At 41.4% G+C, this 16,103-nt stretch overlaps 1 protein-coding gene across 2 annotated transcripts; it reads left to right on the forward strand.

Annotated features, from left to right (window-relative positions):
• Positions 1-43: 43 nt before the first annotated feature.
• Positions 44-15,134, forward strand: dapk2b (death-associated protein kinase 2b). 2 transcript variants are annotated; one of them, XM_085461876.1, is made up of 12 exons: positions 64-215; positions 781-954; positions 6,387-6,608; positions 7,362-7,500; positions 8,526-8,655; positions 8,772-8,820; positions 8,913-8,939; positions 9,030-9,182; positions 9,639-9,684; positions 12,592-12,681; positions 12,799-12,885; positions 14,203-15,134. In XM_085461876.1, the coding sequence occupies exons 2-12, from the start codon at positions 878-880 to the stop codon at positions 14,278-14,280; spliced, it is 1,098 nt and encodes a 365-aa protein (XP_085318002.1). In that variant the 5' UTR covers positions 64-215; positions 781-877; the 3' UTR covers positions 14,281-15,134. The 2 variants fall into 2 exon arrangements, with proteins under 2 accessions (XP_085318003.1, XP_085318002.1); XM_085461877.1 differs by lacking the exons at positions 12,592-12,681; positions 12,799-12,885; positions 14,203-15,134 and adding an exon at positions 10,386-12,585 and having other exon boundaries at positions 44-215.
• The last annotated feature ends 969 nt before the right edge of the window (positions 15,135-16,103 follow it).

Below are 16,103 nucleotides of genomic sequence, written 5' to 3' on the forward strand. Positions count from 1 at the left end.
GCTCGCGCTGCAGTTTCATAATAGAGCCATCAGAGGGAGGGACTTTACGCGCACACAAAAGCCTGATGGTGATACCACCGGTGACAGAAAACAGCAGCCATCCACCCCGGAGGAGCTGTTTTCTGGCCCCAGCTGCAGCTATGAGACGAGGAGATCAACTGTAGGAGACGTGGACACTGATGCACCTTTATCATCAGCTCTGCAGCTGACTGAAGGTAAGACCCGGTGTTTTTAACTGCAGCCAGTTTTGTTGATACACTTGCGAAAAACTCATGAAACTTGCCAGAGAGGAAGTTTGTGGTAATTCAGCTTGTGAACATCTTTTTTTTTTCTCTATCTCTTTGTGTACACATACGTGTTCACTCCCATGCTGCACAGTTACATTTTATCTCTAAATCCTTATTCACAATTGTCACAATGGCCATGTTCTGATATTTACAAAGCCTGTGTAACTGCCATTCTCAACCTTTTTAACCAGACATAATGTTTCACAACAGATGCCCTGCCCTAATTAGCCAGAAATGTTCTTTTCATTTGTAATCCTCATTATACACTGTTATGCTGCTCAGACGCTGTTGTGCAAGTTGTAGTTTAAAGCCTGTAATACTAGTGAAGAACAAAGAGGACCCTTTTTTCTGTGCTGTGTTACGGTGTTAAGGTTTTCCCAAGAGCAAGGTGAAAGTAGCTCTAATTCAGTAAACGAATACCTTACAGCAAGCTGCAACTTGTAGTAAACATTTTCATCACTGCGCTCACAAACCAACTCATCTTTGTGTGCAGGAAGAGTACTCCTGGGGAGGCACAACAACTGGCATTACTGGAGCATATCGAAGAGGCTGTTTTACATATCTGTTTTACATATTAAGGAGCTACATCAATGAGGACGCCCGGCATGGCGGTATTCAAGCAAGAGAACGTGGAGGATTTTTATGAAATTGGAGAAACACTGGGAAGGTGAGGATTTGTTCACGATTAGTTTTTATGAAGGATGTCAATGAGAGGTTATTTGATCCCCACCTCTTAGAAGATGATCCTTCACAGTTTGTGTGAGTCAGAGGGTGAGTCAGTTTCCCTTGCAAGTGCTTGATCCGGTGGTGGTCCTGTGTATGTAGGTATGCAAACAGCTGGCCTGTCTAAGCTTGAACTGGGGAGTGTCGTTGGGTTAAAGTGGGCTGAATTTTACAGCTAGAGATAACGTACCAAAGCTAAACGCACTCGAAGAAAAGAAAACAGCCCTGTTTGGGGGTCAGATTTGTCAGTCCAGGAACGCAAATGAATTGTGAGCGATTTGCTTTGCATGGTCTGACTGTGGGGCGGTGGACCAGGGGTGTCGAAGTGCTGCGAATAAACCCCGTAAAGAGCAGACGTGAAGGAAACTGAGGAAATAAGTTACAGGAAGTTGGTAGATTACAATATGGATTGAGGAAGCTACGCCAATTTTGCACGGAAGGACAGCTTGGGCATGTGCACCACTCGATAACAGATTGAGCGGGTGTAAAAGCAAAGCATCTGACCTGTAGCCTTTCACCATTAATCCCAATATGCACTGTGTCCCAGTCTTTGTTGGGACATAGCTGCTTTGACACACCCTGATCCAGACCTGCTGTTGAAATGACTCCTTCAAAACTATAAAAAAAAATAACCCAAACAAAAAACAGAAGAGGAAGACTTTTCAGCAAAGGCCTCGTGTAGCATGAAAAGTTCAAATGTATAAATATGAAATATTTTTACAGTAATCAGGCTTTGAGTAAAGCACTCACGTCTGATGGTTAAAAATAATGATTCACGAACAGTTAGCTGATCAATAAAATGAATAAATTATCTAATACTTTACGTAGTTTGCAAAGTAAATAGATTGTAAGCACCGTTTAAAACAAAAAAAGTACTGTTTGCACAGAGGCAACTCAAAAGCTGCTCATATCACCACAGACTAGTAGATGATTTATTAGGTTACATCAAGTAACCTAATAAATAAACCTAAGAAATTCCTTTAAAAGACTTTTAAAAACTTATATAAAAAAAAAAGCTGAAATACCCTTTAAACCCCTGCAAGACATGGCAGACATGGGAATGTGTTGCTCAAAGCTGAGCTGGTTTTCATGAGAAAACCTTTGCCTGAAAAGCAAAGGGGACTCTGCTGTGGGCTGAGTGCATGTTTAACATCAGCATGTTGAAAATATGTGACCCTTTAAGCTACTGTGGTTAAAAGCCCTGGTTAGCTTTCTGAGTAACCAAACCTGTTACATTTTATCTTTCTGCAAAAGACTTTTCACTCACACTCACAGTTTTCTGGTGAGCCTCGGGGGACGTGTTTTAGCCCACTCACAGTTTTGACAGCCTCACGGGTTCAGAGCCCTCCACTCACATACCTCAGTGGAACTGTTACTCAATTGTCCTTTAAGAGTGTGGGGAAATTTGGCGGAGGGAGGCAAAAACTGTGTGACGTATTTGAGATGTCCTGTGCTGTGGTACTGTTGCACCATTTCTGGAAATTGAATTAATCATGTTGACAGGTTTCAATGTCTCACAGCCCCGAAAAGCAGTACTGAGTGACTGTTTCCACTAATGACACAGAGTTTTGGGTAAACCTGTCAGCCCTTTGACATGCGGGGCATGCTGTGACAAGTGTACCTTTCTTTCCATTCGACTGATGACACTTATGACATCATACAGTACAAAGTGTTAAAGTCCGAACCAAAAGATGCCTTTAACAGGAAGCGGTGAGCTGTAACTGAGCATCAAGGTAAGGCTGAGAAAAAGGTCTTCATCTGAGATGCTGGACCCTGTTTACAAGTGAGCTTGTGTCCTTGTTGGCTCATAACAACTGATAGCTTTTAGTAGATAAGTAGTGCGTAGTGAGTCAGTGTCAAGAAACTACCATCTGTTAAACCCGCCCCCCCCCCCCCAAAAAACATGCAGACTTTCCCCAAAATTTGAATGCTGAATTTACTTTACACCATGGTTTCACTCTGACTTCCTGAATGCTTTCATGTTGACTTCTAATGGTAATCCCTTGACTTTTCGTCTAGCACCACCGTGTCTTTATTGCTATGTATGAAAGGTACAGCGAGTGACGTGATCCCAGGGTGAACTGTATGACTCTAACGATGCCTTAAATTGAATCTGGTCAGTTTGTTAATGTGTGGCTTCTTACAAAATACCTGCAGAAACTCACAAGACACCTATACTCTGTCTTGACGGTGAGATGGATATTTAAACATTAGTTATACTGACAGGAACAGCAGCATGTTTGTCACTGCTTAAGTTGACATTGAGGTGAAAACTCATCTGTCCATTAACACAGGTTCACAGAGTTTTTGCTCTCCAATCTGTAAACACTGCAGGAGCATCTTCCTGATATGCAAAATATTTTTCCAGTATCTATGTGGGTTCATTTAGGAGAAAATGATTCGGACTAACCATTTTACAAGTTTTCTTTATGGAATATCCAGAGGGCAGTGATGCAAATTTTAGGTTGCGGTGCTCGAACAATAAATGCGTTGAAGTGAAAAGAGCCCACAGGGCAGGCACACAGCTGTTTCAGATTACCAAAAAGTACTAGAATTTCTCTGTCTCTATAGCTTCGAAACATTCCTGCTGTTGTGTAAGTTGGGGAAATAAAGAGAGAAGGGAGTTTATTTGCTGCAGCCTAACTGAAGGACCTCCATGTTGACCTTTTGGACATCCCCCAGAGTTCCAATACTGACAGAAATTGTCCCATTACAAACAACACTAATGCCTCACAGATGCTGGTGTGTGCGTGTGTGGCTGGACTTAAATACCAGTGGGAATCTAGAGATTACTTTAGGGCTTAAATGCGGAAAGATTTCACTTACAGCGTAAAAAGCAGAAAATGTGGGAGACAAATTGGGTTTTCAAGCACCGGTAGAATTTTAAAAGTTGGAGCTGCGTCCCGGCAGCCCTCAATGGCATTTGATTAGTTGCCTGGTTAGGAACAGCTTTCTGGGTCAACAGCGAATCTGGCGCTCTTCGTCATCCTGGTGGTTGCTCAGTTGAGAAACATGTTTAAATATTGGGTTGGCACCACTTGTCGGAGCATTCCTTCAACCTTGGCTGTGGCTAATGACCTTCAGCTGTTGGAAGTGGAAATTCTGCGGAGAGATGGCACTTTCAGCCCCGCTGGCCGGCTTAGGGCTAAGACAGACGGCACGCCTGGCCTTTTGTGGAATACCACCTCCCCCAGCATCTCTTTCCGCTGTTACTCTGCACTTCGTAGCAATGCTGGAGTAAAGCCCCTCTGCTGACATTTGTGTTGGGTGCTTTTTCACACATGAACTACAACTATCATCTCAAGGGCTTTTTCTATTTGCCATTAGTTATCAGGCAAATCAAGGGGACTGCTCATGCCCCAGTGATGGATCAGTTCCTCCCCTTGGGGTAATTGATGGATGTTTTTGCAAGTGGAATTCACTGAGTGACTTCCCCACCTCTTCAGTTAACACATTATCATCTCTAACAGGGAGGACTCGAGGGTGGAGACGTCCTGTGAATAGATCAGGCAGAGGGAGGATTTGAGATTCCATGAAGCTGTGCTTTATCACTCCACCCGCTCTCTTTTTATTTTCCTTTTAAAGAATGTGCGTGGGATTCTTTGTGGATTATTGCCTTAACGTATGTTTCCCCACTCTCTCTTTTTCCCCCCTGCAGTCTCTGCTGGGACATGTTCACACATGAATTAAATGATCTCAATAATAACTTCAAGGACTTTAGGCTTTTAATGTGTTTCCAGAACCTGAAAGCTATAGGAAATGCATCAAATCAATCTAAAGTTAAAGATTCCCTTGTCTTATTAGACGCACAGGTGAAACAACCACATGTAGTTCAGTGCAAATCCCCTTGCATCAAGCACTGCAGCACTTTAAAGAAACTCATACGCTTGTTTCTTTTCCCCTTGTGTATCAGAGATGTTCAGTTTTTTTGTTGAAGTGCTGCTGTATCAGACTGCGTCATATTTGTTTAAAGGTTTTAGACTTAATCTCTTCATTGAGGTTGTAATTGAAAGTCTGGGTTTATGTGGTCCCGCATTTACATAATTTTACATTGTTATTTTTGAGCATGTTTCATAAGAGGCTTAGCATAGTCAATGTAACAGCAGGTGTGATCACAGAGCACCGGACAGGGCGTGCCACAAAAACATGAAAACTGGCTCAACCATCTCGCACCGATGTAGGGTTACAGAGTCAGTAGCTGGTTTAAAACCACAAAGATAGGATTTAATCCCTTAATTTGTTTCTGGGTGCACATTGTAAACACCCTGAAAATACAAGTGTGAACTGTAGTGTGTTGTGGGTGTACAGATCTTCCTTGCACACCTCCTTTCTGCCCTTCTTTCTTTTCCACTCCTGCAGTTCAAGCGGGGGCTCTCACTCACCAACAGCAGAAGAAATGTGGCAGGTAAAGCAAGACTCTGTTTCAGTCTGGCTATTCTTAGCCCTCTAGACACAGATTGGACAGCCTCTCACAGCCACTCTGGAATTTCTGTGTGGACAGTTATGTCCAAAATTCATGAAATGCCTGCCAATTATTGTCTTTCCCCCTCTTTGGGAATTTTTCCCTCCACATTGTCACAATGTGTCTGTGCTTCAAACATGAAAATTCTTCGGTCCTCAAGCTTTAATGTGTTTTACCCAACCATTCCCTCCTATTCAGTAAAACTCTTGCCAGTTCTGTCACCACATAAGCCCTTGTATGTCGTTGTGGCATCACGCAGAAGGATGAGAAGCTTGTGTTCACAATAGGGTGGGCAGGTCATCCCCCAGCAACAGGAAACAACAAAGCAGCAGTAGTATGTCAGTACTGAAGCTCATTAATAATAAGATGCCATTAAAGATGTCGTAAGCTCATGTCTGACTATCACTTCTAACTAACATTCAAAACAAGAACGCAGTGATTCACTGAACAATATTGTCAAAGACACACCTCTGTTGTGATTTGCTTTTCTTTCAGTGGAGTAAACACTTGAGCTTGCTCCACTAAACTTGACAGGAAGTTAAAAGGAGTAGGAGGACAGAGGCTCTCTCAGCACCACCAGATTGTCTCATTGTCTCGCCAGGAAACAGGAAGTGATGGACCATACCGCAATTTTTCAGTCCTCTGTGTACCAGAGCTTCCTCACCAATATCCTGTGGCTAAATGCAAAGAATGTTATTAGTTCTATTCCTTTAAAAAAAAAAAAAAAAAAAGATGGTAGATACTACAAATCCTGATGCACGTAAATCAGTTGTCACGTTGAATGATAATGGGTGTAACAAGAAGAGTGTTCAGAGATCACATCCTCCACCAAGATGCAGGATGTTACTGCTTTTCCCGTGCTCTGTATGCTCTCTTGGCACTTTTTGTGGTGATTGCTTCTCTTTTGTCTGCAGTGGGCAGTTTGCGATTGTCAAGCGATGCATAGAGAAGAGCACAGGCAATAAGTACGCGGCCAAGTTCATCAAGAAGCGCCTGAGCGGGGCCAGCAGACGGGGTGTGAAAAGAGAGGAGATTGCGAGGGAAGTGGACATCCTGCAGCAGCTCCAGCATCCCAACATTGTAGCGCTCCACGATGTTTACGAGAACCGGACAGATGTTGTGCTTATCCTCGAACTGTGAGTCACCACAAGATTCTCCAATGCATTGCAATATCCACACAGTCACAACAATAAAGTTTTATCATGCTTTACTTCTTGAAAACTCCAAACATCTATGTACAATAGATAAGAGCCTGCATAACATAAAATGTGTTTTATTGGGATTGAAAAGTTATGTCAGTGCAGTCTTTTGAATGTTTGGCAGGAATACTGTAAAACTGCAAAAGTCCACTCATCTGTGAGTTTATTTCTGTTTGTTGAAGCTGTGTTTGCTGAAAACCATTTGCCCCTGATCATGTCTGCCAGAAAGAACCAAATGTCTCTTGCAAAGTCAATAATGCTTGTGCTGAAAAGAGGCCAAAAAGGGCCCCCGTCTGGGGTCGCTGAGTGCCGAGAAACATGGCAGGCCTGATTAGGACTAATTGAAAAACTCAAACAAAAAATATGACTAATGGCTGCAGAATAACGCACTGTCCTTCATTCTCATTTTCTCTGTATGAATGGTAGAGAACATTGTGCTTATGGGCCAAGGTTTCATACCATTTTTTCAGTTATGTTTATGGAAAAATACATTGGCCCATAAGTAGGGCAAATGGACTAAAAACAGAAGCAAGTTGGCACCACAGACAAACATATCTCAGGCATCCAGGGCTTGTGCATCAAATTTCCTGAGAACACACTTTAGATAAAAATGCTAGCAAGGGCTTGCTCCAGATTGTCTGAGCCCACAGTCACCGAGTGTCAGTTTGTGTGTGTTTGTGCGTATTGCAGGGTCTCTGGAGGAGAGCTGTTTGACTTCTTAGCTCAAAAGGAGAGCCTCAGTGAGGAGGAGGCCACTCAGTTTATCAAGCAGGTCCTACATGGAGTGCAGTACCTCCACTCCAAGAAGATTGCACATTTTGATCTAAAGGTAAACGTGCTTCTCCTGTGCTGCGCATCTTAAACTGCATTTGTTTTCTGTGAAACAGTTAAACTCTTTACCTCCATAGCAACTGTATTACTACGCACAAGCAATGCCATAAAGACCTTATGTATATGTATCTATCTATCCATAGCAGGTGTTTAATGTACGTACTGCACAGTTCTGCTATTCTGATTCACACATCCTTCCTGTTGTTTGTGGCCACCATCCAAACTCTCAGATACCGACACTTCAAAGTTATCTCTTTAGTTTCAGAGCTGTATCGCCCACGTTTCTATCTGAAAGTCGCTATCCTGTCTGATTTTTTTTCTAGCTGTGCATCTACGTTCCCAAGGTCTATTTTCATCAGATCAGTCAGCTATAACACCCATTAACCCTCCTGTTTAACCCCATTTTGACTTGGAATTTTACTTGAGAAATTCTTATCCCCCTTTTTGATTAAAATAAAGCTTCAGAACAGCTAAATAAACACAAGCCAACCCCAGCACCATAACCCTTCAAAGTCAATGTGAATGGTTCTTGATTTGCAGGCCTATTATATTGCACAGAGCCAAAGGGCAGCGCTGGGAAACAGGGAGCCCCTTTGACAAGTTTCCACAAGAGGCCACATCTTACTAATTGAATGCAGAACTGGGTGATAGTGTTCCTTTTTTGTTGTTGTTCCCTTTATGCCCCATATGAATCTGGTGAGCATATAACAGTAGAAATGTAAGAATGGCTCATTGTGAGTCCTCTTCACTGATGATGCTTTTGTGTTGATAACTGAAGGTGGATTAGGTACGCAAAATAACAACGCACTAGGTGTTTGAGTCATTCATGCCTGAAGCCTTGATTTTCAGTTCACACTGACACACCTTTACACTAATTAGCGTGATTAATTGTTTTTCTCTAATGCTTCCACAAAAGGAGGATTTCTCCAGGTAACTTGTTGCTTTTGTCTGTATTACTGAGCCTTGCTATTAGTGGAAATGTGCTGACATACATGCTTTGTTTCTTTATTTGCATTGGTGCAGCCTGAAAACATAATGCTGCTGGACAGGGATGCCACCTTACCCCGCATCAAAATAATAGACTTTGGACTAGCACACAAAATACAAGATGGGACGGATTTCAAAAACATTTTTGGCACCCCTGAATTTGTTGGTAAGTTTTTCTTTCTTTTCTTTTTTCTTTTTTATTGAGCTTGACGATTTTAATGAGATGCTTGATGTTTGGCCAGACGCTGTTTGTGATGTTGAGTGTGTGTTGTCTATTTTCAGCTCCAGAGATAGTCAACTATGAGCAACTGGGCTTGGAAGCAGACATGTGGTAAGAGCTTTTAATTACCTCTGACTCTGCTGACATCTGCACAACAGGTTGCAGTGCATAACTTTGGATTAATCTTGCGCCTTTTTTTGCAGGAGCATCGGCGTCATCACATATATACTGTAAGTTGAGATTCACAACGTCCGGGAATTTTAATGTATCTACGATTATCGACTGAGTCACGCATGCAAACGTTTGTGCTGTTGTTTCAGTTTGAGCGGCGCGTCACCTTTCCTCGGTGACACAAAGCAGGAAACGTTAGCAAACATCTCAGCGGTGAACTACGAATTTGATGAAGAGTTCTTCAGCAGTACCAGTGAGCTGGCCAAGAACTTTATCAGAGGGCTCCTGGAAAAGGAAACGAGGTAAAAGAGGAAAAAAGAAGAAGAAAGAAATTAGGTTACTAACAAATAGGTCAAGGCCAAAGGTCAGGTTTGAAATTTCATTACAAAGCCCAGTACCAGGCGGGGCTATGCTTTATAAAATCCTAATGAAGTGCACTCCTGACCCACATGAGAATAAACAGCCAGCCAGCCAGTAAGGATATATTTCTGCTGCACGGTGTGATATATAAAACCAGAAAAGAAAACTATTACAAAATGTTGCAAAAACACTTTCTTTGTAAAATGTGATCCTCTTCTTACTTTCTGACATGTGTTTCCATTTAAGCGTTTACGTGCACCTTCGGGAAACTGAATATTTCTGTGGAAGTTTGGTCTCGCTGTAATCCTTAGAGTCACCGTCTGCTGCACGACTGACCTACGTGCCCTGTCTGATGGAGTTGTTCTGGCATATTTACACAGCTGCATTTTCTCTTTTAGAAAACGGATGACAATAGAAGATGCACTGAATCATCCTTGGATTAAGGTATGGACATGATTTATGCAGTAGTGTTGCATGGTTTGTATAATCTGTGACTGTTGTCAGCACTTCATTCCCCCCTGCCCCCCCTTCTACGAGGAGTAAAATCTATTGCAGCTAATGTCAAAGGTAACATACGGGGTAGCAGGATCTTTTTTTTTTTTTTTCCAGTGTTCACTCCCACTAACTGTGTACTTGTCCTGGATAGATGTTTCCATACTGTCCCACAGTTAAAGTATGTATATTGTTCCTGTTTGGGAATTTTTGTTTTTCCCTTCACATCTCACACTCATCTCATCCATCTTCACGCCATCTGCAATATTCCTTTTGTCTACAAAGTCAGTGGTCTGACTCTTGCAATATCTCGCTAATTGTATTTTAATGGAATAGAAACTTAACATTGTGCTGTGGTGAAGCCGTCTACCTCCCACTCAGGCTGATGAAATGCATGTGAGTGGTGTTTTGCTGTGAAGTCCTCATCCTGTTTTGATGCAAGCATGGATCCGGGAAACCTTACACGCTCACCAGGAATGTTTGCTGTTTTTTGGCACCCCTTATCAGCCGTGGCTTTCGCTCTGGGGTCACACACTAATCCTCCAGTGCCACGTCTGCTGGGATTTTTCACTGCTATACGTGTTTTCGAGATGCAACAATAAGACATCCTCTCACTCAGTCTCCCTCCCCCACCCCTACCCTTCTGTCTGAAGTCCTGCGGCCACATGGAGGAGGACAGCGCTGCCTCTGAGAAGAAAGCAAAGCAGTTGAAGACAAAACTACTTAAAGAGTACACTATCCAGTCGCACTCCAGCATGTCCCAAAACAACACATATGCCAACTTTGAGCGTTTTGCCCATGTATTGGAAGACATCGGATTAATGGAGACGGGATTGTCCGAGGTGGCGGAAGCTTACCGCACCCTGCAGGGTGACATAGAAGCACTGCTCTCCATTCACAATGACAAGGAAGCTTGGTACAAGGAGGAGCGGGACACCGCAAAGAAACAGCTCTCGCAAGCCTGCCACGAGTTTCGCAAAGTGGAGGCCACCAGGAAGCTGGTGCAAGAAGACATGAAGGCAGTAGATGTTTGTCTGGAGAGCATCAGCAAGAGGTACAACCACAGGCAGGGCCAACTGGATGCTCTGAGGCAGGAGCTGAACTCTGAGCTCCAGTGGCTCCAGGATCTGATGGGCTCTTTGCATCCTGAGGGAACCAGTGGTAGCATCCATAACAGAAGTCTGAGCACACATGTAAAGAAAGCACTGGAGGACCTGCTGCATCTGACTTGTGAAGGAGAAGTCTGCTCTGAGGCTGAACAGCCCCTCACTGAGTCTGGCTGACATAAACCATTGAAAAATCTTCTAAGAGTCAACAATTTTTCTTTTTTTCTTTCTTTTTTTTTTTAAATTGCACTCTTTAAATTTTATTTATTTGTAGATTTTCTTTATTGTTTAAACAAAAAAGATAAAGAGTTAAAGGAGAAGATGGTTATATCAGTTAATAAAGCTAGCCTGGCTTTGTCCGAAGGTTAAACAAACATAAACACACATTATAAACACTATTTTCTGCATGTTCTCCCTCTCCCTCCGTGAGTACCCTCCAGGTTCGTCCCGCAGTCCAAATACATGCACATGTACATGTAATTCTAAACTGGCTGAAGGTGCCACTGTGAGCGTTAATAGTTGTCTCTCTCTCAGTGTTAGCCTTGCAACAGGCTGATGACCTGTCCTGAGTATACCCCGCTTCTGCTGGGATAGATTCCAGTCCCCTGAACTGAATGAAGAAAATGGATGGACATTATCAATTATAGAAATCTTAGTGCATTAGGTTTTGCCATTATTTTAAACAAATATCTACATTCTGGGAGGAGACCGTAAGGCAGACCTAAATCATTCCGGAGAGATTATATCTCTTAGGTATTTTGGAATGCCTCAGGTTCCTACAGAAACCCCCATTGAACCCTAACCCCCAGGTGACCAGAGAGAGGGGGTTTTGCCTCTGCTCATGGACTGCTGCCCCGAGCGTTGACATCTCTTTTGTTGACTTTTGACAGAGTCGGCCTGCCTTTTTTCTTTAGTAGGCCAAAGATAAGCTGAGCTTTAATTTCTTACTGGCTCTGGAATGCTTTTTAAATGACAGACAAGTATTGATCTTAACAGCAGGTACAGCAGCAAACATGATTAGTCCTTTAACTGGGATAAGTGGCACAATATTTTATTTTATTTATTTATTTATTTATTTTTGTGACACATGGATTTATTAAACTACGTTTATTTATTAATTTGGTGTTTTCTGCCTGAGCATTTAGCAGATTATTTTAGCTGATTTAGTAAAACTAAATGAAACAAATGTACTGTGCAATGGTTCTCTCAGTGGAGTGAACGATAAGTTCAAATGTTTTTTTATTGACTGATCTAAGTTTTTTTTAATTGCAATTTTCTTTTTTATTGAAATAATAATTAATCCTATTTAATACTCCATTTGTAAATGATAGTGTTTTAAAAGAAAGGATCTTTTTTATGGATTTTAATGTGCTCTATTGCTGAAGGTTGAGTTATTTATTTCAAAAGCATTTTCTATTTCTTTCTTTGAGATGTTTTTGCGCTAACCATAAAAACAACATCTATGATAAGATCTTATCTATCTAAAAATTTCTCACTTCCTTTGCCAGTATTAGCGTCTGAACACTCAGCACTCTTTTGTCTTTGTGCGCTGACATTTTACACTTTTGTCAACCATGAAATAAATCTTAATTAGAAATTATGACTCTTTTTTTTTTTCTTTTTTTTTTTTAAATTTCTGTCATTCATGATCTGAAATGTCTTCATGGTATAGCTGATTATATTAGACAAGCACATGCGCACAGCTGACGTGAGGGACAGTTCTGCTTTCTGACATCTCACTGTGTTTCTGCAGCCTCTGAACCCCAGACAGGCCTTGGTGAAGAGACTATCAGTGGTCAACTTGGAGAACTTCAAGAGACAGTATGCTCGACGCAGGTGGAAGGTAAAATGCAGCCTTGGTACCAACTTGGACTATTACTTAAAGGAAGATTGCATTAAAAAAAATTGCACATGTCTTGCTTTGTAACCCATTTCTTTTTACTTTTGTCGGTTTCAATAGCTGTCATTCAGAATTGTGGCTCTGTGCAACCACCTAACACGAATCATGAAGAACCATAAGAATGAGAAGCTGCCTGAGGAGGACGGGGTAGGTTGCCGTGCAATGGTTTACATTAAACTGACACACATTGAGCTGCTCTCATTTATATTGCTTCAACCAACAGCTGGTTAGTTTAACTTTGCAAATACATTCCCCAGATACTTTATTGGGTACATCTTGTTAGTGCCAGATTAAACCCTTTTGACTTCTGGACTGCCTTAATTCTTGATGGCAGAGATTCAGAAAGGTTTTGGTCCATGTTGACGTGATTGCATCACACACTTGCTGCAGATTTATTGGCTGCAGATCCATGATGTGAATCTCCCGTTCCACTACATTCCAAAGGTGCTCTATTGGACTGAGATCTGGTGATTGTGGAGGGCATTTGAGTACAATGAAGTCATTAAGTTCATAAAGGTAGTTTAGGATGATTTGACCTTTGTGACATGGCAGCCATGAGGAGATGGGTACTCTGTGGAGATGGACATGATCAGCAACAATAATAAAGCGGGCTGTGGGGTTTTTTTTTGTTTTGTTTTTTTAAACGATGCACATTTGAAACTAAATTGTGCAAAAAAGTTATCCCTACATCATTAAACTACCAGCCTAAACTGATAAATCCGTGCATGCATGGATCTGTGCTTTCATGTTCTTTACTCTAAATTCTGATTCTACTATCTGAATGTCGCAGCAGAAATCTGGACTTAACAATGGGCAATGATATTTCAATCTTCTGTTGTACAATTTTGGCGAGTCTATGTTTCCTGGTCAATAGGAAACATTTTTTTTCTGGCCATTCTCTGTAATTCCTAGAGATGGTTGTGCAGGAAGAATCTCAGCAGTTTCTGAAATACTCAGACTAGTTCTCTGGTAACAACAATCATACTACATTCAACATCACTTAAATGACCTTTCTTCCCCATTCTGATGCTCCTGTTGAACTTCAGCAGGTCGTCTTGAGCATGTCTACATGCCAAAATGCATTGCACCATACTGCCATGTGGCTGGCTGATTAGATATTTACTTAATAAGCAGGTGCACTTACTAATGTGGTGATGAGTTTCTTTTATTGTACACTATTTCCACAGCATTTACAGATGTAGATGTCTAACTGTTTCTCTGGGAGTATCTTTACAACAGACATTGTGTTCCACAGTGTTGCAGTGTAGCAAGCACAGTTTTATCCTGCTATATGCTGCTGGAGCTAAAAAAAAAAAAAAAAAAAAAAAATAGAGAGAGATATGTAAAAGAATGCTTAGAGTCTTTGAGCTGTCTCCAGTTGTGGAGACTCACAATTGTCACAATCACCACAAACAGTAACTATGTTACAACTGTTTCCTAACTGGGATGTGTTGGTCTTGTCAGAGGAATTGTGAAAGCGACCAAGAAGAAGAAACTATGAAGAGGAGACCAAGGACCAGAAAGAGAAGCAGCACTTCCTGAGAGCAACCCTCAGAGTGTCCGTCAGACATGCAGAACAGTGACTTTGCACCTTTATTTAGGGCATGCTCTGCAACTGTTATACGCCACTAAGCATAGTTACAATATATTTTGACATGACAGCAGTAAAAGTAGATTTTTTTTTAGAGTTTAAGGCAACTTCTTCATTCTGAATCAGCACAACTTCTGCTGTATGTCGGACATCGTTCCGGCATGTTTAAACATGTGCTAATCTTGCACTAGTAGCTATAGCTTGATTGCTGTTGACAGGAACTGTTGTGTATGTTAGCATATATGTGAGCATATATATATGTGTATGCTATAGACAGCTTCTGTCTAAAAAGTTCTCAAGCTGTTGTTTGGCACAGTATTGATACAGATTGATTGATATATATTTTAACAGATGTTAGCATCCAGAGTGTTAAATTAAAGGGTTTAGCGCTGCAGGATAACAACATGACAGCAGATCTTCAAATGTTTACGTGTTGTGCTTAACGATGTTTTATCATTAACTGTTAACCTCAAGATATAAGCCCCTAAAGCATCTGTATACTATATGTTTACATAGGATATTTTAATTTGTGCAAATTTTTCTGAGACTGTAACTGTGTTTCATTGACGAGTTCACTGACTGCATGTATCTACGGTATGCCTAATATGTGAATCTAATTCTGCAGTTTTAAATGGAATTGATAAGTCTTGCAATACTTTCATGTATTTATAAATAGATATACATCATGTCTTAAGTTCACTTTTGCCTGTATCTTAGCCTTCAGTGTTTTCAAGAAGCATTTTACTTTCTTTATATGTGTATAAAGTGTAAATTGAGAATGTGTTAAATAAATTAATGAACCTTGTTACTTTGACCGTTTTTATGAAACCAGAACTTGTTGATTTGATCTATTTTCTTAACGCTGTGGAAGGGACTGGTGCCTGTCTGGGCTGGTGCTTTGCATAAGGTAGGTTACACCCTGCACAGGTCACCAGCCTACAGGGCTTACACAGAGAGACACACAAGCCTTCATGATCACATCCATACCTACAGCCAATTAACATAACATGCATCCCTTTAGACTGTGGGAAGAAACTGTGTGCACAGAGACAACATGAAGTTCAAACCCACATCCTCCTTGTTGTGAGGCATCAGTGACAACTACACCCCGAGTCCTGGATATTAAACTCTCACCATCTCCTTTCTTTTAAGGCCAAGCAAAGTGTAAAATGATTTTCCCACACAGTGAAAGTGTGATTGTGTCTAGATGACCCAGAAATCCCAACCATAAATATGCCAAACACACTAAAGTAAAAAAAAAAATACAAAGCAGCTCTTGACGAGGAATAATAATCTCAATATCAGTGTGTTATCCACCTACTTTGTTGGCCGCTGCCATTTCTTCTGGCCACTGCTTGGTTATTTAGCCTCACAACAGTGGCGCTGTTTGGACTCAGCTGAGCTGAAAGAGATTGAAGGGATAATTTGGCCTGACCTACACAATTTGGGCCAGCTCAACACAAATACTGAGAAAGGTGTCATAATCAACAAGTGGGTCAGTCTGAAAACAGTGTGCCTTCTTGTCCTTCTCTATAGCAGCACAAAATATTTAGATTCACATTTAATTCGCTATGTCAGACAAAACTCCTGTAGTCTGTTTCCATGTTAGCACATCTCCTGTTATTGTTTAATGACAGCCTGTGAGTTACTGGCCTTTGATGAGACGAGAGAAAACATTTAGTGCACGTTTGGGTCACTCGTCTCTATTCGCCCTGATGACACAAGCTGGTGACTGTAAATATTCCTGCCATGTCTCACTGAAATAAGAGCTGAG

Source organism: Copadichromis virginalis, linkage group LG7 (assembly GCF_057382275.1).
Source record: "Copadichromis virginalis isolate Kocher_CV1m ecotype Utaka linkage group LG7, C_Virginalis_male_GT1.1, whole genome shotgun sequence".
NCBI lineage: Eukaryota > Metazoa > Chordata > Actinopteri > Cichliformes > Cichlidae > Copadichromis > Copadichromis virginalis.